The sequence below is a fragment of the Chionomys nivalis genome, chromosome 2 (genome assembly GCF_950005125.1).
Source record: "Chionomys nivalis chromosome 2, mChiNiv1.1, whole genome shotgun sequence".
Classification (NCBI taxonomy): Eukaryota; Metazoa; Chordata; class Mammalia; order Rodentia; family Cricetidae; genus Chionomys; species Chionomys nivalis.
In genome coordinates, this window is record NC_080087.1 from 70,011,898 (window position 1) to 70,038,090 (window position 26,193).

The window sequence follows — 26,193 nt, forward strand, 5'->3', positions numbered from 1 at the left end:
AAAGGAACACAGAATTTGGTGAGACAGCTCAGCAGGGAAAGGCACTTGCTACAAATGCCTGGCAACCTGACCTCAACCCCGAGAACCCATGTAACGGTGGCAGGAAGGAACTGACTCCCTGAAAGTTGTTCTCTGGCCGCCACACACGTGGTGTGGCATTCGCCCTCACCACCACCACCCACTAGTAATAACGAGGGGAGCAGGCAAGGGGGCTTATTGAGGAAGAAGGGCACTTGTCACCAAACCCCCCACAAGTTATCATCTGGCTTGCACAAGCACACCGTGATGCATGCACAACACACACATAAATAGTGTACAAAAAAATCGAAGCCAAAGGGGAGCTAAGCAACAGCATTCCTTCCTCTGCCTCCTGTCTGAAAATGCAGGGTGGACAAGCTGCCCCAAGTCGTCACGCCTTCCACGTCATAATGGATCATACCCTGGAGCTGCCACTCAGACTGAAGCCTTCTTCCCTTCAGTGGCTTTTGTCAGGAAGTTTGTCCCAACAAGAGGACACATGCCAAATAAAAGAGAAGGACAAGCCAGAGTGTGGTGGTGCACGCCTTTAATCCAGCACTTGGGGAGGCAGAGACAGTGAGTTCGAGGCCAGCCTGGTCTACAAGGAAATTTTAGGATAGCCTGGACTGTTACACAGAGAAACCCTTTTTTCTTTTGTGTCTTTAAAAACAAAAATCAAACAAAAAAAATACAATGACGAATTAATAAAAGAAATGTATATTTCCGTTTATTTGGTTGTAAACATTGCAAGTTGGCACCATGTGGTGGACCTGTAATCTCTGAGCTCCAGAGGCTAAGATGAGATGATCTAGAGTTCAAGTTTAGTCCGAACTACACAGTGAAACTGTCTCAAAAGAAAAAAAAAGTGGAGTTGAGCCAGCCGAATTTAAGCAGACCAGAATGGGTGAGAAATAAGTGGGAGTCATTGGAAAACCTCAAGAGCCAGGCTTTATGAAGGGGAGTATACAGTCAACAGAGCAACAGCCTTCCCCAGGGTAGCTAGATCCCATCACCAGAACCTGGGACACAGGAACAAAGGACTGTGTTACTTTACCTGGCGAACAGGACCAGATAAGATAGCATTAAGTCTGCTCTGGTGATTTAAAAAACAGTAAAGCATTGTCTCAGATTATCCTGATGGGCTTATATGACCAAGGGGATCATTAAACAGGGAAGACGGAGGCAGGAGAATCTAACAGTGTAATGGCTCAGTGGTTAAGAGCACTGGCTTGCTCTTCCAGAGGACCTGGGTTCAATTCCCAGGACCCACATGGAGACTTACAACTGTAACTCCAGTTCCAGATTTGGAGTCCTCTTCTATCCTTCTCAGGCACTGCATGCACATGACAAACAGATATACATGATAGATAGATAGATAGATAGATAGATAGATAGATAGATAGATAGATAGATAGATAGATAGATAGATAGATAGATAGATATCTAGATAGATATCTAGATAGATAGATAGATAGATAGATAGATAGATAGATAGATAGATAGATAGATAGATAGAAGCTATCAATATTGTACATCCAAGGGTACCTTTCTATATATGATTTGGTTGCAACTTCTCAGGCACTGCATGTACAGGATAAACAGATATACATGAAATATAAATAAATAGATATATAAATATATTGCACATCCAAGGGCATCTTTCTACATATGATTTGGTTGCCAAATACACCCTACCAGGAACACTGCTACAAAGACTGAACTTGGGCAGCTTTGGAGTGGAAGCCAAAGAGCTTTCAATTCTGACCTTTAGTGGCTTCGAAATATTCTGTAGCCCTTGAGGTGCTTCTTGGTGTCACTGTGCCAGCAGAGCAGGTGCTACGTGGTTGGCTGGGCTCTGCAGTCACCTGGCAAGTGACAATTCTAGGCCAGTCGTGCTCTAAGTACCCAGGGGTCTACTGAGCTTTGGAGGTGGGAGGGGGTTGGTTTATCAAGACAGGGTTTCCTTGGGTAGCCTTGGCTGTTCTGCAACTCGCTCTGTAGACCAGGCTGACCTCAAACTCAGTGATCTGCCTGCCTCAGTCTCCCAAGTGCTGGGATCAAAGGTGTGTACTTCCCAGCTCTCTACTGACCTTTTTGATGCTCCGGAAGTTCTACATCCCAGCTGAGTGTCCCGTTTCTGAAGCAGAAGTTCCTAAGACAGCCCAGCCTCAGTGATCACTGCCATATGGTGAGCTGCACTTTCCACCACAGAGTCTGCAGCGGCTTGCTTCATTGCCTCAGTAACTTAAAAGTCGCTTTCTTAAAAGGAATAAATATACAAGTTGTATGTGGAATAAATTCCATATACGATGGATAAAATAAAACCTATGACTCAGGTTCAGGGTCGTGTGGCAATATGTTCAGAGGTCAAAGTCTCTGTCACAAAGCTGGACAAACTGAGTTGGATCCCAAGACTCACAAGAACGATTCCCACAAGTTGTCCTCTGAATGAACTCGGCATGGAAGGCAGGCACTCAAGGGCATATCTGTGCACATGCACACACACATACACACTAAGCAAATGTTTGTTTTTATTTTAAATCTATGACTCAGCCACATTTGGAGATTTCACTGTTTTGACTTGTTTTGACAGGATCTTGTATAGCCCAGGCTGGCAGAGGATGACCTTAAACGCTCAATCCTCCTGCCTCTACCTCTCAAGTGCTGGTGTTACTACACCCAGCAAGTTATTATAATCATACAGCAAGCTTGAGAATCTAAGGTTAAAATTATCATAGGAATTGGAGGTCATGCTCTCAGATCATGCTGGTCCTCAGAAGCAGCGGCTAGCAGCTTTTCACCCCATTCCGTCTGGACCGGGTCTCCACCAAATCCCAGCACCTCAGCCAGGACACAAGAGGTCCATAGCTGTCCTTTACTGAGCCAGACAAGAGCTTAATGCCCACACCATCCCATGAGGTAGCAGTTACCCACGGCTGCTTGCAATCAAGAGCCATCCTGGTTACTTTGGTTATCAGCTTGACACACCCAGAAGAGGAAGGGATCCTCAAGCAGAGAACTGCTTGAACCAGAATGCCCTGGGTGAATGTCCGTGGACATTTCTTGCTTGCTCACTGGTGCAGAAGGGACAAGCCCACTGTGGGTGGTCCCATTCCTGGGCAGGTAGGCCTGGGCTGGTACCTGACTCAGGCATGGCAACACGTCTTTAATCCCAGCAGGCAGATCTCTGTGAGCTCAAGGCCATCCTGGAGCAAGTTCCAGGAAAGCCAGAGTTACAGAGTAAGACTCACTGTTAAGAAAATAATAATAGGGCTGGAGAGATGGCTCAGTGGTTAAGAGCATTGCCTGCTCTTCCAAAGGTCCTGAGTTCAATTCCCAGCAACCACATGGTGGCTCACAACCATCTGTAATGGGATCTGGTCCCCTCTTCTGGCCTGCAGGTGTACACACAGACGGAATATTGTATGCATAATAAATAAATATTTAAAAAAAAAAAAAGAAAAGAATAATAATGATGATGATGAAAATAAAAGACAGTTATCTGAGTGTAAGCCTGGTATCTGCGTCAAGCTCTTGCCTTGAGCTCCTGCCGTGGCTTCCCTCCTCCATGATTCACTATAACCTGTAAGCTAAAGTAAGCCCTTTTCCTCCCCAGTTGCTTTAGAAACAACAGCCAACTCTCAGAGAGGAGGCAGAAGTGTGCGAAGGCCCACAAAGAACTATGACTGACTGGCCACATTTGTCTGATTACCCGCTCTTTAACAGTAGATCAGTCAGTCACCACCACAGCTACCTTTAAACATTGCCTAAAACCATTCCCAAGAGAGACACCACCTGCCACCACCACACATACACCCCCCCACACCCCCCCACACACACCCCCACACCCCCGTCAATGCTCAGCTGTGGTCCAACTGAATGTGGTCAGCTAACAAAAAGGACCAACATTGCCATCTAAAGGAAAATGGGAGCATGGCAGCCAGCATCGATAGTCTTGCGAGTCTAACAGTCCAACACTGCCCCTAGAGGATGATGAGGGCATGGCAGCCAACAGCTACAGTCTTAAGATTCTGATAGTGCCAACACTGCCTCTAGAGGAAGATGATTGCATGGCAGTCAGTAGCCATGCTTTTTAACAGTGTCAACGCTGCCTCTAGAGGATGATGAGTACATGTCAGCCAGCAACCATGGTCTTGAGCGTAACAATGCCAACAGTGCCCCCAGAGGATGAGGGCATGGCAGCCAGAGGCCTTGGTAATACAGTTCCATCTGGATCTTTGAAGGTTATCTGGGAAGGGAATGCCCCCTTCCAGGGGACCCATGAGCCATGTCCAAGCCCACCAAGTTAGCACTTTCAGCCCAAAGTCTCCGGGCTACTTCTTCATCTTCAGCCTCAGGAGATGGAGCCTTCTCTCTGAGTCCATCAAAGTACTTCCCAGAAACACTCTCCAGTTCCTCTGCCACTGCCAGGTATGTGCTGGGCTGGGCCGCCAGCTGGGGACTCTTGAACAGCAGCCAGAAGAAGGGCCCTACAATCAACCACAGAACATTCAGTCAAAAAAAAAGAAGGAAAGAGAGAGAAGAAAAGAAAATTCCCTGTTCTACCCCCCCAAAACCCTTAGGGATGGAACCTTCCCTGAAGCCCCATGGACCCACCTCCATGCCTTTGTCCTTGCAGTTCCCTCTACCTAAAGGTCCCTTCCCTGGCAACATCAAAAAAAAAAAAAAACAAAAAACAAAAAACAAAAACAAAACACCTCCAAACAGAAGGATGAGCACAAATCTGCCTCCTACAAGAAACCTCCCCAGGGTTTCCAGAAAAAAATGAAAACATATTTTTCCCTATTCTATCCTTGAAAATAATCTTTCTTCTCAGACAGGGAAACATGTAGCCCAGGCTGGCCCTGAACTCACTATATAGCCAAAGATGATCTTAAACTTCTTATCCTCCTGCCTTCACCTCCCAAGTACTGGACAGCATATACCAACATGTTTGATTTTATGTGGTGCTGCAGATCAAACCCAGGGTTTTGTGACATGCTAGCCAAGCTCTCTGTCCACTGAGCTACATCTCCAGCCCTCAATTTACTAAATATACTTCAAGGTACTCTTGGGTTAAAATTCTTGATACATGCCCACTATATGACTCTCAAGGATTATAAATACCAGTTACAATGTTCTATTGACTCGGACTACATTCTTCTTCTATTTCTTCTCTCATACAATACATCCTAACCACAGTCTCCACTCCCTCCACTCCTCCCAGTACCCCCTCATTTCCTCCCCCAGATCCACTCCTCCTCCATTTCCTATCAGAAAGGAGCAGATGTTCTAGAGTTATCAACTGGACACCAAATAACAAGATGCAACAAGACTAGACACAAACCCTCACATCAAGGCTGAAGAAGCCAACTTAGTAGGAGGAAAAGGGTCCCAAGAGCAGGCAAAAGAGTCAGAGACACTCCCACTCCTACTGTTAGGAGTCCCACCAAAAAAAAAAAAAAAAAAAAAAAACCAGCTAACAACTATAACACTATAACATATATACAGAGGACCCAGCACAAACCCACGCAGGCTCTGTGATTGCCAATCCAGTCTCTATGAGCCCTGCTTAGTTGATTCTATGAGCCGTGTTCTCACAGAGTCCTCAACCCCTTTGGTTCCTACAATTCTTCCTCCCCCTCTTCTATGGGGTTTCCTGAACTCCAAGGGGAGAGATGTGATGGAGACCTCCAATTTCAGCTCTCTCCACCTAATGCTTGGCTATGGGTCAAACTACATTCTTGGTCAGGCACTGTGCAGTCAATCTATGGGCAATCTCTCCTCTTCTTCACACTGACTGTGAGGACAGTCCTATCATGGACCTTGCTATGGCAGATAAGGAAACAGACTCAAAGCAACAAGCATGGTGATCTTAGAGTATCTGTGATCCCAGTACTCAGGAAATAGAGGCATGAGGAATGGTTAAACTAGTCTACATATTAAGATGTTATAAAAACTGGTAGGTGTGTTTCCTGGGTGACTTAATTTTGAGTGAAGCTGAGGCTACCCTATGTACAGCCTGACCCTAGAAATCAGCTCAAGGCTTATCCTGAAGGACAATTTTCTTATTCATCAGTGGGGCTGTAGCCTGCTTTCTGTTGATCTGAGGTCAGAACCACATAGAATTATGACTCATCTTCTACCCCAGGAAGACATGGGAAGGAGCAGAAAGAGGCACACACAGCACTCAGAAGGTGAAAGGGTCAGAAGTTTAAGACCAGTCTCACTCATATAATGAGTTCAAGTCCAGCCTACTCATTAAGGCCATGTTGACGGGAAAAAAAGTCAGATGTGATGGCACATTTATTTAATCCCAGCACTCCAAAGGCAGAGGCAAGCAGATCTCTGTGAGTTCGAGGCCAGCCTGGTCTACATAGCAAGTTCCAAGTCAGTCAGAGATACATAGTGAAACCCAGTCAGAGAGAGAATCAAAAAAAAGTAAAGTGACCATCTCTGAGGGAGTCCTGGATCCCCGGCTAACAGGGCTCTGTGAGGGGATACCACGCTGGAAGGGAACTCACCAAGTGTGAAGCTGGAGAAGGCAGAATTGTGCATGTCTGTATGTCTGCCCAATTCCGTCCTGGCCACACCGGGGTGCAGAGCATTGACCGTCACACCTGTGCCTGGGAACAATAGAGACTGTCAAGTGGTAGGAAGATAGCTCAGCTGTTAAAGAGATTGCCACAAAGGAGGTCCTAAGTTTGATGCCCAGAACCCAGGTCAAAACACATGCCTGTGATGGTAATCCAGGCTTCTAATCCCTAGTGAGTGCTGGGAGGCAGAGACAGGTAGATCCCCAGGGCTCACTGAAGCTAGCCTAGCCCAGGCGGTGAGCTCCAGGCCAAGGAGAGACACTGTCTCAAATAAAAAGCAACATAGATGGCAGCCAACACTGTCCACTGACTTACAGACACACATACAGACCACATGCACGCACACGTGCTTGTGCATGCATACAAACAGGCACACATAAAGACCAGGCTGGCCCCAAACAGGCACACTTAAAGACTAGTGAAAAAAGACCAGGTTGGCCCCTTGCCTAGAAGGCTGCTGTAGCCACCACTACACTCTGGGTCTTCGCTATCCTAGGCTGTTTCCCACACTTGAACCCACATTATCCTCTGTGCTCTGAAGCCTCCATCTCAAGTGGTCTCCCCAGCACAGCAGCCCTGGAGGCATGAGAGACCCACATTCCTGGGTTCCACCACCCCCACCAGGGTCTGAAGCAGGGGACTAGAATGGAATCTAAGATGCTGCAGTTATGACTATCTCCCAAGGGTGGCTGGCACTGCTGGTCACAGACAACTTTTGAGAAGTAAGAAGTCAGGGGAAGCTTCTTTATCCCTAACACTACGTTCCTTCTATTGGAGGGGAAGGAACTGGGGAACCATCCAGGAGGATCCCTGAATTCAACCCACTAGATGCCAGGAGCAACCTCTCACGAACCCAGTTGTGACAGGCATGTCTGCAAACATTGATGTGTCCCCTAGGGCCAAAACCACTTGCAGTGGACAACCACTGGCTTAGAACACCAGAGGCTTAGAAAGCAGGCTGGTTGAGACCAAACAGCAATCATTAGAACCACGATTTATTAGTGATGTCTACCTCCAGCACTGGAAGGGGCCACAGCATGGTGGTATAGGTGCTTTTGTCTAAAGCTACTACGTGCCCTTCCACCAACAGCTCAGGGTTACAGAACTATTCCAGACACGAAGAGGAAGGAAGGAGAAGAGAAAAGATTGCCATGTGCACACCTTGCAGCCGGCGGCTCAGCTCCTTGGTGAAGAGGACAACAGCCAACTTGCTCTGGCAGTAGGCCGCCTTGGTGTCATACTTTTTCGTCTTCCAGTTCAAGTCATCAAAGTCTATGTGCCCAGCAACATGAGCCAGGGAGGACAAGTTGATGATGCGCGAAGGGGCCGAGGCCTTCAGCTTGTCCAGCAGCAAGTTTGTCAACAGAAAGTGACCTAGATGAAGGATGACAAGAAAACACTATTTTCCCACAATGGCTATTTTATTTTTTTATGTGTATGAGTGTTTTTTGTCTTCATGTGTCTGTGCAAAACATGCATGCAGTGCCCACGGAGGCCACAAGAGGGCAGTGGATTCCCTGGAACTGGAGTTAGAGATGGGGGTCAAACCCAGGTTCTCTGCAAGAGCAGCCAGTTCTCTTAACCACTGAGACACAATTTTAATTTTTCATTCCCAGCAGTAGCATAATCCTCCTCTTCCTCTATATTCTCCCTTACCCACTTTATTATTCTGCATGGAGTTGTTTTATTTTTCTGAGGAGAAAAAAAAAAGTTAGATTTACATTCAGTTAATTTTTCTTTTTTTCTTTTTTTTTTTTTTTTTAAAAAAAAAAAGACAGGATTTCTCTGTGTAGCCCTGGCTGTCCTAGAACTCACTCTGTAGAGCAGGCTGGCCTTGGACTCAGATTTTTGTTTTCAATTGCACATGTACCACAGCACGTAGAGGGAAGAGCATCCTTCGGGAGCTCGTATTGTCCTTCCACCATCACCCAGGTCAGGGATCAAACGCAGATCAGGCTTAGCAGCACGTGTTCTGTTTCGAGACAAGTATCACTACGTAGCTCTGCCTGATAAGCTTAGGGACTGACTCGGTTGGTTAGACTAACCTTGAACTCCAGGCAATCCTCCTGCCTCTGCAAGGATTAAAAGTGGCAGCACTGGAAATGAGGACAGGCTGACTGTGACACCTGTTGTTGATTTCAGCGGACCCATCAGGCTGGGCAGATACCCCATCCTCCCTCATTCCATGGACATCAGGAGCTGGGCACTTGGTTGAAAAGACCTTCTCCCTTCCATCAAAGGTGTATTAGTGGCTGTGCTCTCCCACGAGAGCCATGGTGGATGACACCAAGCCCAGTGTCTCAGTTACTATTCTATTGTTATGAAGAGATACCATGTCATCCCTCACAAAAGAAAGCACTTGCCTAGTTTTAGAGGGCTGGTCCACAGTTAATCATGGTGGCGGGCAGGCATGGTGCCAGAGAAGTAGCCGAGAGCATTATATCCTGGTCCACAGGCAGAGGAGGAAAGAGACAAAGACCAATGACACCCCGCCTCCACCAAGGCCACAACTCTTAACTCTTCCCAAACAGTTCCACTACCTAGGAACCGACCACGCAAATATATGAGGCTATGGGGGCCGTTCTCATTAAAGCCCCATACCAAGTTAATTTCCTTTTAATCATAGCAATTCTGGTGGTGAAATGGCAGCCTCCTCTTGCAGCCTCTCTTCCTTTTTTCTCCCTTTCATTAGCAAAAATAAGAATTTTGGAAGAATGCAAAAGTTAAAGAACAAAAGCATCATCCAATCAATAAAGAGGCTAACGAATTGAACAGACAGTTCTCAACTGAAGAAATGCAAATGGTCAAAGAATATTTGAGAAGGCATTCTGTATCTTTAGCAGAGAAACTGTTCTGAGACATCATCTCCACCCAGTAAGGATGTCCATCACCCAGAGAACAGATGACGACAAATGCTGTGAGGACACGTGGAAGGGGTCTACTCACTGCCACAGACCTAAGATGGTGTCGCCACTATGGACATTAGTGCACACCTCTACTGGACAGAGACAGAGGCGCTCTGAGTCAGCACACCACAGAGACAACTGCTCATCCAGGTTTAATCTGCACTGCACTGCTTCCTATGGCCAGAAATGGAACAGCCTAGAAGATCATCAAAAGATGGACAGACAGAAGAAAATATAATACCGAGACCTTGTATCCAAAAAAGAAAAAAGGTCAGGCACAGTGGCGTGTGCCTACAGTCCCAGCACCGGGGAAGGAGAGGAAGGAGGATCAGATGTTCACCGTCGTCTTTGGATACAAGTTCAAGGCTAGCCTGGGTCTCAACAGACAAGAAGTTGGGACGGGAGCATGCTGCAGAGGACAGGGGTGGAGTCTGGAGAGGAGAAATACTGGGCACAGATGATCATATTTCACTGTAAGCATATAGGAAATTCTCCAAGTTAAATTCTTTTTTTAAGTTTTTGAGACTATACATAACCTTGACTGGTCTGGACTTCTTATATAAACTAGGCTAACCTAGGAATTCACAGAGATTCCACCTGCCTCTGTTTCCCCAGTACTAGGATTAAAGAAAGGTGTGTACCACCACCTGGCAAGGGAAAAAAATTAAAGAACATGTGATAGATAAATGCAATGGAGAAATAGGAGGCCATAAAGAAAACTGAGATCAGAGCTGGAGAGACAGCTCAGCAGAGAGAGCACTGGCTGCTCTTCCAGAGGACTCAGACTAAATTCCTAGCATCCATATGGCTGCTCACAACTCCTATCCTAGGGGATCTGATACCCTCTTCTGGCCTCAGAGGTCACCAGGCATGCATGTGGTGCACAGACACACATGCGGGCAACACAGACGCATACACGCGTGCGCACGCGCACACACACACACAACACTAAAAACAAATCTTTTTTAAAAGAAAGAGGAAAAAAACAGAAGGGAAGAGACAGTCATTCTCACTGTCCATCTGGCACAACCTAGCCTGAAAACAGAACCTCAGAGAGGAGCTGCCGAGGTCATGTTTGCTGCGGCCACATTCGCAGGCAGGGATCTTCGTTATGATGACTGCCCTGAAAGTGGCTGGTACGCATGCATCTCCCCACTCTTGACTGTGGATGTGATGTGATCAGCCACTTCAAGTCCCAGCTGCCTTGACTTCCTGAAGCGATGGGACTGGAGCTGCAAGTCAGATAAACCTTTTCTCCCCTAAACTGCTTCTTTGCCAGGGCGTTTTATCACAGTCCCAGAAATAAAACGACGAAAGAGTGCTGTGGGAAAGCCTTCAGCCAATTGCCTTTAAGATACCAACCCATGCGGTCTCATGTATGAAAGCGTGTGTGGGCCTCTTGGGGGCTGGATTCAGTTCCAGTTCCCAGAGCACGCTGAGGACTGCAGATGGCTACTCTGTCTGTGAGTTTATCCCCTAACAGATAAACCTTTGTTATACTCCAGTCCAGGCTATTGTGGAACTCTTCTGTATGCCAACAAAAGAGGACTATGGGAAGAAAGAGAAGGCCTGAGAGAACAGCAGTTGGGGAGAGTAACAAGCGAGACCAAAGTATAAGGACATATACATTCGAAAACACTACTACTTACATGATGACCTAAAAATTAATTTTTAAAAGCAATAGAGGAAAAAAAAAATCAAGACTCACCCAGACTATAAGACACTTACATTAATAAATTTTAAAAGAATGGAGCAGGACCCCACTCCCCAGATTGGTGACTCCCCATGGAGAACCCACTCTCAGCCCAGATCTCACCCAGGTGGTTGACACCAAACTGCATCTCAAAGCCATCCTCAGTGGTCCAGTGCGGGCACCGCATCACGGCTGCATTGTTGACCAGAACGTCTACCCGTTCCTCCTCTAGAAGACATGGGTGAGGACAGAAACATCAGGGCTGAGGATGGGCTCCACCCTGGCCTAGGGTAGGACAATGTCCCACACACATTCCTGTCTACCTGGCACCTGGGAAGGTGGCTACTTGGGAACAGCATCTTTGTAGAGATATTCCATGCCACTCAGGTAAGATCATGGAATGGGCCTCGATGCAACAGGGCTAGTGTCCTCCTAAGGGAGTCCAGCCAGGCTGAAGCACAAAGGGAGGAAATCCAGTGACAACAGACACAAAGACCAGAGTGCTGGGCACTGACTGGTAGAAGTTGGTTGCTGGAAAAGGGTCTTGGAAGTCACCAAAGTGTCCTGGGTTATAGCTTACTGGTCAGCCACGACGTGAGCAGCCTTTACCTCGTAGTCCCACAGCCACATCCTGAGCCTGAGCTTTGTAGCTCACATGGGGCGGGGAGAGGTGTAAGACTGTCACAGATGCAATCTAGTGAAGTCCTCGGGGCTGCAGATATGGCTCAGGTGGTAGAGTGTTTGTCCAGCATGCACCAGCCCTGGCTTCCATCTCTAGTACCACATAAAACAGGTGTTGTGGCAACATCTGTAATCCAAGCACTCAGGAAGATAAGAGGATCAGAAGGTTGGGGTAGTCCTCAGACTAAAAGAGAGTTTAAGGACAACCTGGGATAGCCTCCTTGTCTCAAAAAACAAATAAACAGGAACTGGGGAGATGGCTCTGCAGTTAAGAGCACATAATATTCTTAAAGAGGACCCCAGAAATTTTTCTGGCTGACATCACAAAATGCTACAAACCAAGCAAGTTAAACAACAGAAACTGGGGCTGGAGAAATGGCTCAGTGGTTAAAACCACCTGCTGAGTTTGAAGAGGACCTGGGTTCAGTTCCCAGAACCCATATGATAGCTGCCCGGATAGTTTCATGGCAACTTGACTCAAGCCAGAGACATCTGAAAAGAGGAAACTTCAGTTGGGAAAACGGATCCAGGAGATTGGGCTGTAGGCAAACCTGAAGGGCATTTTCTTCATCAGTGATCAGTGGGGGAGGTCCAATCCATTGTGGGCGGGGTCGCCCCTAGGCTAGGGGTTCTATAAGAAAGCAGACTGACCAAGCCAAGGGAAGCAAGCCAGTTAACAGTTTCTCCGTGGCCTCTGCATCAGCTCCTTCATCCATGTTCCAGAACTGCTGGAGTTCCTGTCCTGACTTCTTTTAATGATGAACTATGATGTGAAAGTATAAACCAAATAACCCCTTTCCTCCCCAACTTGCTTTTGATCATAATGTTTCATCACAGCAATAGAAACCCTAACTAAGACAGGCCCACCCATGTCTCCAGTTCTAAGGAATCCAGTGCCTTCTTCTAGCCTCCTTGGGCACCAGGCATGAACATGGTACTACATACATGCCAGCAAAATACTCATACTCATAAAATAAAAATAAATAAATCTTTAAAACATCAGAAATAAATGGACAAGATGCTGGATCAGAACCTAAGCAAGAGCTGATCCAGCTGGGGCTGAGGAAGGGAATCTGCCCCAAGCCTTGGCTAATAGATGGCCAGTTCCTCCTTATATTTCTTACAGCATCTTCTCTCTGCACAGCCCTCTGTGCCCCGGTTTCCCGTGATGATGACACCAGGGATACTGACCTAGGACCTATTCTAATGACCTCACTTCAACTTGATAATCTCCACAGAGAGCCTACCTCCAAACAAGGTCACCTTCTGAGATCCTAGGTAGGAGTCAGGGCCTCCCCCACAGAGACATAACTGAATCCATAACACTTCCAAGACATTTTCAGTGGAGATAACGAATTGGGTGTCTAGCACCTAAGAGATGTGGACCAGGCCCTCATTCTTCACTTCATGGGGGAGAGATATAGGACACCAATGAAGTACACAAGCTCCAAGCCACAGGTGGTAATATTAGCAGGCTATTGCGGAAGCTGAGGCAGGAAAATGACAAGTTCAAGGCCAGCCAGGGTAAAAGGCAAAACCTTGTCTCAGGGCTGGAGAAATGGCTCAGAGGTTAAGAGCACACATTGCTCTTGCAAAGGACTGGGTTTCAATCCCAGCCCCTACACCAGTCACAACCACCTGTCACTCCAGCTCAAGAACACCCATTGCCCTCTCGTGGTCTCTGCAGGCACCTGTGCCCACATGCACAAACAGACACACACCCAAAAATAGGCAACCAAAAATAAGTAAGCTAGTAAAATAAGATACATCATTGCTGATAAAGGCCACACGCCTTTAATCCCAATACAAAATAAATGCTCAGGTCACTTCTCCTTTTTATTCAGTCCGGGAGCCCAGTCCATGGGCAATGCTGCCCACAGGTAAAGTGAGTCTTCCCAATTAACCTCGTCTAGAATCTCCTCACAGACAATGCATACCAGTTTATCTCCTGGATAATTCTAGGACCTGACACATCGACAACCAACACCACACGTCTGTAAAGTCCCAGTGTTGGGGTGGGAGAGGGGGAGATCAGATCTGAAAGCTGGCAGACAGGAGTTCATGTCTTAGATCTAAAGCCTGACACGGCGGCTCATGCCTATAATCCTGATCAGCCTGGGTTACAGAGTGAGACTCTGTCTCAAAAATAAAAAACCTGACTGGATTTTTGACACTGACCAGTTCACATAGCTTCCCTGTGACTTGGTTTCTGCCTTTATTAAAAAGCACAACAGTGCCCGCCTAGTAGAAACACATAATTACTATCCAATCAACAGGCATTTGTTAAGCACCTATCATTGTGCACTGGAAATACAGGGTGGAGAGGAAAGTCAAGGTCACTGCCTTCCTGAAATGGACATTCAAGCAAGACTGAGAACCAAAATCCGCTCAAAAGGGGACTCTCCCCTTCATCAATAAGTTCTAACCACAGGAGGTTTCTTGGGCTAATAAGAGGTTTTATTAAAAGAAAAAAGAAACTAAAAAACTAAAAGAAACTCTCTCAGGCTGGAGACGGCTTGGAAACCCTGTCTCCAAAACAAAAACAAACTACCAGGAAAAAAAATTAACAAGGGGCTGGTGAGATGGCTCAGAGATTAAGAGCACTGGCTGCTCTTCCAGAGGACCTGGGTTTGATTCTCAGCACCCACATGGCAACTCGCAACCATCTGTAACTCCAGTTCCAGAGGAGTCACTCCCTCTTTTGGCCTCTGTAAGCACTGCATGCATGTGATACACATATATGCAAGTAAGAAAAACACTCATGCACAGAAATAATTTTTTTTGCAGAAATAATTTTTTTTTACAGAAATAATTTTTAAAAAATAAACTAAGAGCTGGAGAGATGGCTCAGAGATTAAGAGCACTGACTGCTCTTCCAGAGGTCCTGAGTTCAATTCCCAGGAACCACATGGTGGCTCACAATCATGTATAATAAGATCTGGTGCCCCTTTCTGGCACACAGAAAGACATATATAAAGACAGATAGATGATAGATAGATAGATAGATAGATAGATAGATAGATAGATAGATAGATAGATAATAAAATAAAAATAAATAGCATGTTGAAGACATTTTACACTCCTTGATAGTTGCTTCAAGCTATGCTCCTATTCAAAACACTGACACGTGACAGTTTTAACATCACCTAGAAGGAAACAAAGGGGTGAGTCAGTCCTCAGCGTGACAGAAATATAGAATTTGTCAGCTGAGCCCTGGGTTATCAAAGGGCACTCAACAAACAAGAGCCCCAGGCACTGCCCTCCAGCAGCGCAGGGATCATCCATGACCTGACACACAGGGCCCTTGTGACTCATCTGTGTCCTAGAAAACGGGGAGCAATGATGAGTCAGCACCCTCCTCTTCTCAGCTCACCCTCCAACTTCAGATGTGATTCTGGAGTAAGCACAACCTCATTCAGCTGCTAATATCTCCCTGACTCCGCCTTCTTTTCTCCTCTATCTCTGTTTGGAATTCCCACCTTACTCTATTCTGTGTTGCAATAGGCCCAAAGTAGCTTCTTTATTAACCAATGGTAACAAAACATATTCACAGCATACAGAAGGGAATCCCACATCATCCATGTTTATGGATCAATAGGATAAACATGGGGAAATGGACATTCTACCAACTGTCGTTTATATACTCATGCAATCCCCATGAAAATTCCAACACAATACACAGATCTTAAGAGGACAATTTTACAGCTTCAAATATGAACACACACGCACACAATAACAGAATAGCTAACACAATGCTGAACAATGGAAGAAATGCTGGAGGTCTAAACATTCCTGCTTTCAAGTTGCACAACAGAGCTACAGTGACAAGCACAGCATGGTACAAGGCAGACACGTTCATCAAAGGACAAACATGCAGGCCCAAACATAAGTGCAGGCAGCTATGTATACTTGATCTTTGCTAAAGAAACAAGAAACACACACTGGAAAAAAATAGCACTGTTACAGTTTTTGTCAAAAAAAAATAGTTGAATATAGAAGAATGCAAATAGATCCATACTTATCACCTTGTATAAAACTCAACTTAAAAAGGGTCAAAGATCTTAATATAAGAACAGATACACTGAACCAGACAGAAGAGGAATTGGGAAATACATCTGGACACACTGGTATAGGAGATGACTTTATGAACAGAACACCAATAATACACACCCTAAGAACAACTAATAGACAGGATCGCATGAGACTGAGAGCCTTCAGCAAGACAAAGAATGCCATCATTCAGACAAGGCAGCATCCTAGAGAATGGGAAATGACATTTACCGTCTCTACATCCAATAGAGGACTAATATCCAAAATATACAAAGAACTCAAAAAACTTGATAGGAAGAAAATAAATAGCCCTGTTTTAAGATGAGGCACATACACAAACCAAGAATTCTCAAAAGAAATATCTCTAATAGCTTTAACCACTTAAAGAACTGTTCAAAATACTTAACCATTACAAATATGAAAATCAAAATTTACATTGGTATATTTTTTTGCATAGTGATACAAGTTCAAATTATATTTGTTATTTCTGTTTACAATATTTGTACACCTATGCAAAGTTACTCTGTCAGATTGCATACATGCATGTTTCTACCTCTGTTTAGGACATTTTGTATATTGATACTTTTAGGATATATTTTCATATTGTATTATATACTATTCTTACCTCTGAACAAGATACTTATACATTGTTTACACTTTGAGGTCACTGTCCCCATTTGCTGTATATTTGTTTACAGATTATTTAATATTCTGATATGAAATCTTAGTCCTTGAATTACACAAGTATTAAATATTATAGGTCAATAGTTATCCATGTTTGTTATACATATAGTCAGATTAATTAGGTTCTTTAGATACATAGAGATTGTATTCTGTCTAGATAGGTAATCTTCAACCACTGCAAGGATCTGTAGAACATGGCATTTAAATAATTTAGGGTTATACTGATATGAGACACAATTACTCCTGACAGCACCAGTCTATTCCCGAGAGAATGTTGAGCACTGAAGACACTCCACTCAGAGTTTGTTTTCTTCTTGGCACAATTGGCCTTTGGGCAAGGAACTGCCCATGCCTCAACCACTGACAAAGTACATGGTATCCGGAGACTGGATAAGCAGGGCACAAGGAAAAGGACTGCCAAACCTTGTCAAGACAAGGTAAGATGGTACTGAAAATTTTCCTGCCTCAAAAAGTGGTCTGTAAGTTACGCTAGGCCTTAGCTAAAGTTGGTTGCTTCAACATTGCAAATGAGATTTTGGGTGATTGCTCAGGTAGCCAGCTGCCTCCGTCGTATATGGCTGGCTTTGGAAAATGCTTGATTGCACTTCCTGCCTACTCAAGTAATATTTCTTCCTTCTCAGGCCTTCGATGGAGTTGAAGATTAGATAGTCTTAGTTACCTTCCTCTTATGATTTAGCCAAATCAATTTCTGATGTAAGACTTAGACTCTTTAACATAGAATGTTTATTAAAACATTTATCATGTGTTCCTTGCTTAATATTGTTTATGTTGGTTGTAATTTTATTCTTGATATCTGTTCCTATTGTATATAGTTTTGTATTGGCTTGGATCGCTCTTATTTAGACAAAAGGGTAGGCGATGGGAAATCTTTGTCAACCAATTATCTTTAAGAGGTGGAACCAAGTTAGGCTGTGGTTTTCTGGAACCTGGAGAAAAACAGCGCAGGCTAGGTGCCTTCTCTGTGTGGTTCCCTTTTAGCACAGCTGAGCTTGGACTTCTCGTTTCTGTTTCGTGAGTTTGCCCCTTATAATAAATATAAAAATGTAATTGTTTTATCTTTTAGCTAGCCTGGTTATTTTTCGAATCGAGATAATTCAACAATTCTGGTTTTCTGTAGGTATTGGAGCATAAGGATAGACCCTCAGGATTAGATTTACACTCACAAAAGAGGCTGCCTGCCTTCCCATTCCCTTCCAACACTGACACAGTCAGGGTGCTACTTAAGAATCACGAAGTGAGGCCTCACCAGAAACAGAATCTGCACTGTGTTGCACTTCCAGCCTCCAGAAGAGCAAATGGGAAATGTCTGCTGTTACTCATCACCCAGACTACGGCTCTTTACTCCAGTCACCCAAACAGACTAGCTGCCCAGGTTCCAGACTACCCAGCAGGGAAATAAGAATTCAGCATAAACCTGTGACTGGAACAACCAGTTTAGGCCCAGGGAGCCCCTCTTATTAGCTCTGGAAACTGTGACAGCCTCCACTACAAAAGGGTGAACTAGGAGGCCTAGCTAACTCAGAGGCCTGAGCTGCAAGGTCCACAGAGGTGCTGGAGAGATGGCTCAGCGGTTACACGTTCTTGATACTCTTCCAAAGGACCCAAGTTCAGTTCCCAGCACCCACAAAGACAGGCTCACTACCATCTGTAATTTCAGCTGGAGAGGATCCAACACTCTCTTCTGGTATCTGAGGGCACTCACACATACACATAAGTAAAAATCTTTAAAATGAAAGAATATTATTATTAAGGTCCCAATGGCAAACCAAAATTCCATTCCATGAAGTTCACCCTGGGAAACCCACAAGTTTATTGGCCTTACTTACAGATCATAGATAAGGGGTTATAGGCAAGAGCATAGCTGACCCCAAAGCTGCATGGAAGGTCTGTACCCATGGCCACACAGATGGTGCCCCTCTCAGTTAACCATCACCAGCCAGGTGTAATTAAATGGTAACTATATACAAATCTGAGCATAGTCCAGACACTCAGATGAGGGTCCAATGACTACCCCAACCTCTCTGTCTTAGTTGCTTTTCTATTGCTGTGATAAGACACCATGACCAAGGCAGTTTATAGAGGAAAATGTTTATCTGAGGCTTACAGTTTCAGAGAGTTAGAGTACATGACCATCACGGTGGGACTGTGACAGCAGACAGGCAGATGCTGTGGGAGAATGCTCTTGTACCCTGTAAAGATTTGTCACTTGTATTGGTTTAATAAAATGCTGATTGGCCAGTAGTCAGGCAGGAAGTATAGGCAGGGTAAACAGACTAAGAGAATTCTGGGAAGAGAAAAGGCAAAGACAAAGTCATGTGGAGGCCGAAATATGCAGGCCTATATTCCACATTGTCTGGTGCCAGAGAATCTGAGCCACTTAAAAGGCACCTGCCACACAGGAAGGGATCGCCTGGCTCTTTTGAAGCAAACACTGCGCCACCTCAACAGGTGCCAGGATATTCTAATGCCGTTCTGCTCCTTCTATTATAAATTATGAGGTCACCTGGGAAAGAGGTATTTTCAGTCTACATGACAAAAATAGGCATAGACAAGATGTGACTTAAGTCATTCCCCACTACCTAGGAAACAGAATGCTAATGAAGTTTTGTTAACTTGCCTCTATGATATAAAAGCTGTTTGGAAAATAAATGTGGGTGATTTCAGGATTTGAATGACCACTGAAAGTCCCTCCCGATACTGTCGTGTGAATAGTGTCTTCATTCCCACGCCTCTACGCTGGTGAGAAATGTTTTATGTTGGGGGTTGGACCCTGAAAAACACAGAAGAGTAACCAGATGTACAGAGGAGAACATGAGGAACCCATGAAAAAAATGCACCACAGATGGAAAAGTGAAAAAGGAGCGTTCAGAAATAAGTAATAGAATTTTAAAAAGCAAAAAAGTAGGAAATAAAAATCAGGAGTAAAAATTTGTAAATAATAAATATAGATATGGGACAAGGAAGTAGCATTCAGTTATGTATGTTGATAGCTAAAGGAGCTAAAAGTGGAGCAGAAGCAAAGGCAGAGATATTTACAGTTTGTAAATAGCATATTCCCACCCCTGCACTGGCTGAGTACCCGCAGTCTCTGACTCGGGGAAGCCAAGGTGAGGTCGCACCTTCTCCTACAAGTGGCACTGCATTAGTCGTGGAGATGCAGCTCCTATCGCTGCTGAACGGGAAGGAAGAGTGAAAGAAGTGCAGTGTTTTGCTAGCTATCACCTAGGTTACTGCTGAGATGGTAGGAGTCCATGCACAGGCGCTGTAGCCAGCTGAGTCTAACCTGCCTGTGTGGTGGAGCCAGAAAGGCAAGCAGGTCAATAGAAATGCATAGAGGCTAAATTTCCCAGGCCTCTACGCTGGTGAGAAATGTTTTATGTTGGGGCTGGACTCTGACCTAAGTCACCAGCCAGACATAGAGGAAGCAAGATGAGAATGCCTCACTGAGAAAAGGTACCAAGTCACGTGGCTAAACATAGCCAAGAATTATGGGTTAATTTAAGTTGTAAGAGCTAATTAATAATAAGCCTGAGCTAATAGGTCAGACAATTTATAATTAATATAAGCCTCTGTGTGTTTCTTTAGGACTGAACAGCTGCAGGACCAGGTGGAACAGAAACTTCTATCTATAGGCAGGCATGGTGCTAGGGGAGCAGCTGAGAGTTCACATCTGATCCATAACCATGAGGCAGAGAGAGCTAACTGGGAACAGTGTGGGCTTTTGAAACCTCAAAGCCCATCCTCAGTGACACACCTTCTTCAACAAGGCCACATCTCCTAATCCTTCCCAAACAGTTCTACTACCTTGGGACCAAGTATTCAAACATAAGAGCCTATGGAGGCCATTCTAATCCAAACCACACCCCCTCCTACTCAGAGGGAATGCCAACAGTCCACAACCGGATCACAATGGACTCTCATGAGTAGGCACAGCTGATCTTATGGAACAACAGAAAAACAGGTAGTAGCTGAATTCAGTCAGCAGATCACATTGACCAACCTCTTCTTCAGAACTTACTAGCTTCAGGTTCCTAAAGAATTGGCTGGAAGCTCTAAACCTTGGCTGGAAAAGTCAATGTCTTCCTGCCTACCTTTGATGATCTTCCTAGCAAACTCTCGGATGGACTTGAGGGAAGCCAAGTCTAGGTGTTGGGCTCGTACATGGGGATTCAAGGTCTCTCCACGAATGTCCTTCGCAGCTGCCTCACACTTCTCCATGTCACGACAGGCCAGAATGACGTTGCCTCCTGGACGCCCAGAAGAAAACATGAAAAGGAAAAGAAAATAAATGCACCCCTACATATCTATCCAACAGACATAAAAGTGTACACCTGCTAAAATCTGTATGTAAGCAGTCTTAGTAATATATTCAATGACCAAAAGATAGAAACGCAAATATCACCAGGCTTGGTGGTATAGGCCTGAAATAGCAGTGACTCTGAAGTCTGAGGCAGGAGGATTGTAAGTTCAAGGCCTGCCTGTGGTACAGAGTGAGTTCAAGACCTACCTAGGCATTTTAGTAAGAACCTGTCTCAAAAAGTAAAAAAACAGGGCTGAGGATGTAATTCAGCAGTAGAGCACCTGCCTAAAATCTACCAGTACAGGGCTGGGGTCATGGCTCAGTGGTAGAGACCCTGCCTAGAATCCCCCAGTGAGGGGCTGGGGATGTGGCTCAGTGGTAGAGCCCCTGCCTAGAATCCCCCAGTGAGGGGCTGAGGTGTGGCTCAGTGGTAGATACCTGACTAGCAAACGAGAGGCTCTGAGTCCAATCTCCAACAAAAACAAACAATAGGAAACATCCATACACTAACCAATAGATAAACCAACTGCAGCCTATCTGTGCAATGGATATTCAGTCATAAAAGGGAATGACACACTGACATATGACACAGTGAACGGACCTTGAAATTACTGTACTCGGTTAGTCAGACACAAAATTCATACATGACACACTCCTTTAATCCCAGCACTTGGGAGGCAGAGTTCAAGTCCAACCCAATCTACAAATGAATTCCAGGACAGGCTCCAAAGCTACAGAGAAGGCTGTCTTGAAAAACCAATAATAATAATAATAATAATAATAATTCATATATACATGCTTCCATCTATATAAAATGTCCCAAAGAAGCAAATGCAGAAAGAGAGACCCATGTTTCCTGGAGCTGTGGTGGCAGGGGAAGATCAGGGAGCCATGGATGATGAATAAAGAGATGATGGGTAATCTTAAGGGTCATGAAATATTCTAAGACCATGTTAGAAGATGGAAACATTTTGGGGGCATATGGGAATGTTCAGTGATCTTAGTGCTACTGTTACTCTGAGAAATGCCACCAGACGCTGTCTTCTGTCCTCCACAAGCATGTGCATGCATGTGCACACACACAAATACAAACTTATCAAGATATACAAATACAGGGGCTGGAAATTGGCTCAACAGGTAAAGGTACTTGCAGTTAAGTCTGAGAACCAGAGTTCAATTCCCAGGAACAACATAATGGAAGAAAACCAGCTTCCATAGTTGTCCTCTGAACTACACACACAGGGGCAAAGCTCAAACCCTATCCCACCCCAACATACACATACTACATAATAAAAACAGATTTAGTCTTTTCGGAGTCTGGCTTTTTTCACTTAGCGCATATCCTCTAGAATCACCGCACAGGAGCATGTCCAAATTCCTTTCCCTTTGAAAGCCTGGTAATATTCCACTGTATGAATGGACCACATTCTGTCTGCAATGAGCACCTGGAATGCTTCCACCTTTGAGCTATTTTAAACAACACTGCCATACACACCAGTGTGCACGAATCTCTTCAAATCCCGAAGCAGGTGTTCCTCTTACCTCTTTTAGCCAGTTCCAAAGCAGTTTGTTTCCCAATTCCTGTGTTGGCTCCTGTCACAATGACAGTCTTCCCAGGTATGGTGGCCTTGCTGGGACAAGCCCCACCAGCGACATAGTCCCTGAGGGTGAGAAACAGCTGAATGAATTCTCTCTGCCTCATGCCTGGACTTATGATCTGGGGCCAACCACCCTTCTAAGTTCACATCTCCCACCAAAGCACCAAAACACATGGTATTCTTATCATGGTCTCAGCAAAGACTACACTTGAGAAGTCTCTGTGAGGTGGCATTACTATTTTTTATAAAAACAAAAGATTAGGGTCAGAGGTGGTGGCATACACCTTTAATCCCAGCACTTGGGAGGCAGAGGCAGGTGGTTCTCTGAGTTCAAGGTCTACAGAGTGAGTTCCAGGGCAGTGAGTTCTCAGTACACAGAGAACAAAATAAAACAAAAAGATTGTAAACAGAAGCACAAGCCCAGCTTTGAGAGGCAGTGGAAGAAGGACCAAGAATTCAAGGTCATCCTCAACAACGCAGCAAGTTCAAGACCAACATAGGCTACATGACTCCTTGTCTCAAAATAAGTAAATAAAATAAAGGACATGAAGTTGGAAGGAGGGTGCATCCGAAGGGGTCCAGGGAGTTGGAGAACACGAGTGGGAAGTATAAAAGTACATTATACACAGCGTGGGAATGGAGAGAAGCCTCAGCAGCACGAGCTCTGCTGCTTTTACAAAGCCTCCAGGTTCCGTTCCCAGCACCCACGTGGTGTCTCGCAACCATCCACAACTCCAGTTCCAGCTCTGACATACTCTCCCTCTTATAATCTCAGAAAACGCGACATAAACATACACGCAAGGGAAAAAAAAGCAGGCCATGCATGGTGACACGCACCTTTGATCCCAGCACTCCGGGAGGCAGAGGCAGGTGAGTTCAGTCAGCCTGGTCTACATGAGTTCTAGGACAGCCAGGGCTGCAAAGTAAGACCCTGTCTCAAAAACGCAAGGAAGGAAAAAAGGGAGGAGAGGAAGAGGGAAGAAAAGTCAGACAGGAAGTGCGGAGAGGAGGAAAAGTAAAGAGGAGTCCAGAGACAAAATAGTGTGCAAGGTCCGGGCCCCACCCCTTCTCCTTAGGTGACCTTGGGAAGGTGACCCACCCCCCAGCTCAATCTGGAAAAGCAGTGCTGGTGGGTAAACTGGGAGAATCCAAGAATGAGGACTGAGGATAAAGGATCCTTCTCTGGCCTTAATCGGCAGTCCCCTGGCGCAGGTCTACCACCGTGCGCGCACAGAGACGCGCACAGACTCACTTGAGGAGCACGGTGCCACCGATCACCGTGCCCACTACGGACACCGGCAACAGAAAGCGGTTCATTCCAGGCTGGGGAACAACAGAGGACCGGTAGATCTGCCCTCCGGGCAACTACAAAGAGGGCCGGGGAACACACGTGCGAAAGAGCGTGGAAGTGGAAGTACGCGGCCTCCAGAACACGCCCTGAGGTGGGGCCAAGAGCGGGACCGGGCTTCTTTGGGAGGTAGGCCACGGCGCACTTAATGCTGGGAGTCGTAGTTTTAGGAAATGGGGCGGGGCCGAGGTTGACGGGCGTGACAGCAGCCGGATCAAACGTCGTCACACTCAACCAATCCAGGCGTCCTGAGGTGGGGTTTGTTTTGTTTTGTGTTGTGTTGTGTTGTTTTGTTTTAATCAGCTGGGAGCTACTCCCAGCACTCCGGAGACAGAGGCAGGCAGATCTCTGAGTTCGATGTCAGCCTGGTCTACAGAAGGAGTTCCAGGATTACACAGAAAAGCACTGTCGGGTGGGGAGGGGGGGCACGGGGTGGGGAGAGTTTGGTAGAAACCATTACCATTTATTTCCAGACAGCGAGCCCCACAGAATGAACCATGAGCTTCCCCCACTACATGGTATTTAACAATAGTACTTTCTGCATAGGTCTTGTGGGGGAAGGAGGAGGGCTGGGGCCCAGACCCCTACGTCTGAGGGAGGACGGTGGGGTCTGTACCCCTGGGTCTGAAGGAAAAGAAGGCTATTGACTTTAAAATGTCATACTGAGCCCAGTGGGATGGCTCATGGGGTAAAAGAGCTCGTTATACAAGCTTTGCAACTTCTGTTTCATCCCTAGAACTCACAGGGCGGAAAGATAAAGCCAACTCCCAAAAGCTGTCCTCTGACCTCCCACCGTGGCACGTATGTGCTCACACACAAACACACCCAAACAAAACAAAAGTAAACAGAGAAACGTTTTAATATAGTGAAGCTTTGGTGTCTAGAAAGGAGTGGTGGGGGGCAAGAAAAGAAAGACAGACAGAGGGAGGAAAGGAAGTTAGGGGGAGCTATAGATTGTGGAGGAATGCATCCTGAGGTGGAAAATTGCCCAGTACACTTGGCATCTCATTTGTCCTCCTGAAGATGACAATGAGATATTTTTCAATTATCAGATTGGCAACATTGAAAATTATGTTAAACATTCGGTGCTGGCAAGGATGGGTGGGGAACTGTTGGCAGGACTGTCACTTTTCCCGTGTTCCTGAAAGCCTTGTCACAGGGTCATCCAGACACTCCCCTATGTAAGAAGTCACGCTTAGGGGAGGCTTGGTTGTTCCAAAAAAGAACAGCCATGCACTTTTGTGAGTACTCCCTCACCACTTCTTGTAACAATTATTTAGTACCTCTTGTGTTCCCAACACAGTTACACCTGAATTCAGTCCTTGCCCTCACAGTTACCCAGACTGTAACAGTAAAAGGTCATTCTCCTGGGCCTGAAGAATAACCCAATGGTTAAGAGCACTTGCTGCTCTTGCAGAGGACCCAGGTTCAGTGCCCAGAACCCAACATGGCAGCTCACAACCATCTGTCACTGCAGCTCCAAAGGACCAGGCACCCTCTTCTGACCTTTATGGGCACCGCACAAAAATGGTGTGCAGACAAACAGGCACAACATTCACTGACATAAAATAAATTAATTAATCTTTGCTTTAAAAGGTGTGTTTTTAAAAGTGTCTGAGTCCCTTCATTTACCACCAATGTGAGGGAGAAGTCCTAATTAGGGTTATTATTGCTATGATGAAACATTGTGACCAAAAACAAGTTGGGGAAGAAAGGGTTTATTAGAATGGCTTACAGCCTGTGGGCCAGCTAGTCCAACAATGGCTGCCTACCAATGGTCAAAGAATCTAATAGCCATTCAGTCTGTGAGGCTGGCCTTCAGGATACACCAGGATCCTGAAGAAATAGGCTCCAATGCCAGTGAAGCAATGGATTTGGAAAGAGCATGATTGAAAATTGCATCTGGAGTAGGAAATCGCTGACCATGTGTTTTGGAGAGGATTGCAAAAGTACCTTGGCAGTCTGGACTAGAAAAGCCTTTGAGTGCTGAGACATTAGTGGTCTGTTCTGTAAGAGCTTGGAAGATAAAAATGTTGAGGTCAAGCCAGTAAGCAACCCTTCTCCATGGCCTCTGCATCAGTTCCTGCCTTCAGGTTCCTGCCCCTGTTTGTGTCCCTGTCCTGACTTCCTTCAATGATGATATGGAAGAGTAAGGCAAATAAACCCTTTCCTCCCCAAGTAGATTTGATCATGGTGTTGATCACAGCAATAGTAACCCTAACTAAGACAGTGGGGGGAGGGGAGGCAAGCTGTGGAATAAGCCACAATGGTGGCTACTGTTGTGAAATATTTAACTGT

At 45.5% G+C, this 26,193-nt stretch overlaps 1 protein-coding gene across 2 annotated transcripts; it reads right to left on the reverse strand.

Annotated features, from left to right (window-relative positions):
- Positions 1–3,882: 3,882 nt before the first annotated feature.
- Positions 3,883–23,998, reverse strand: Rdh13 (retinol dehydrogenase 13). Of its 2 annotated transcripts, XM_057762213.1 has the most exons (7): positions 23,800–23,998; positions 22,492–22,610; positions 20,741–20,896; positions 11,337–11,441; positions 7,776–7,988; positions 6,543–6,644; positions 3,883–4,508 (listed from the first exon to the last, which is right to left on the reverse strand). In XM_057762213.1, exons 1-7 carry the CDS (start codon positions 23,862–23,864, stop codon positions 4,264–4,266), a joined length of 1,005 nt encoding a protein of 334 aa, XP_057618196.1. In that variant the 5' UTR covers positions 23,865–23,998; the 3' UTR covers positions 3,883–4,263. The 2 variants fall into 2 exon arrangements, with proteins under 2 accessions (XP_057618196.1, XP_057618197.1); XM_057762214.1 differs by lacking the exon at positions 11,337–11,441.
- Between the last annotated feature and the right edge of the window lie 2,195 nt (positions 23,999–26,193).

What these genes read in the sequence shown, in the direction of transcription:
- Rdh13 (XM_057762213.1), bottom strand. Translation starts at nt 23,864, where the DNA reads ATGAACCGCTTTCTGTTGCCGGTGTCCGTAGTGGGCACGGTGATCGGT. An exon ending in TTTGGAACTGGCTAAAAGAG is followed by an intron (nt 20,897 to 22,491) that starts GTAAGAGGAACA and finishes CTGGGCGTCCAG; the next exon opens with GAGGCAACGTCATTCTGGCC. An exon ending in TGCTAGGAAGATCATCAAAG is followed by an intron (nt 11,442 to 20,740) that starts GTAGGCAGGAAG and finishes CATGTCTTCTAG; the next exon opens with AGGAGGAACGGGTAGACGTT.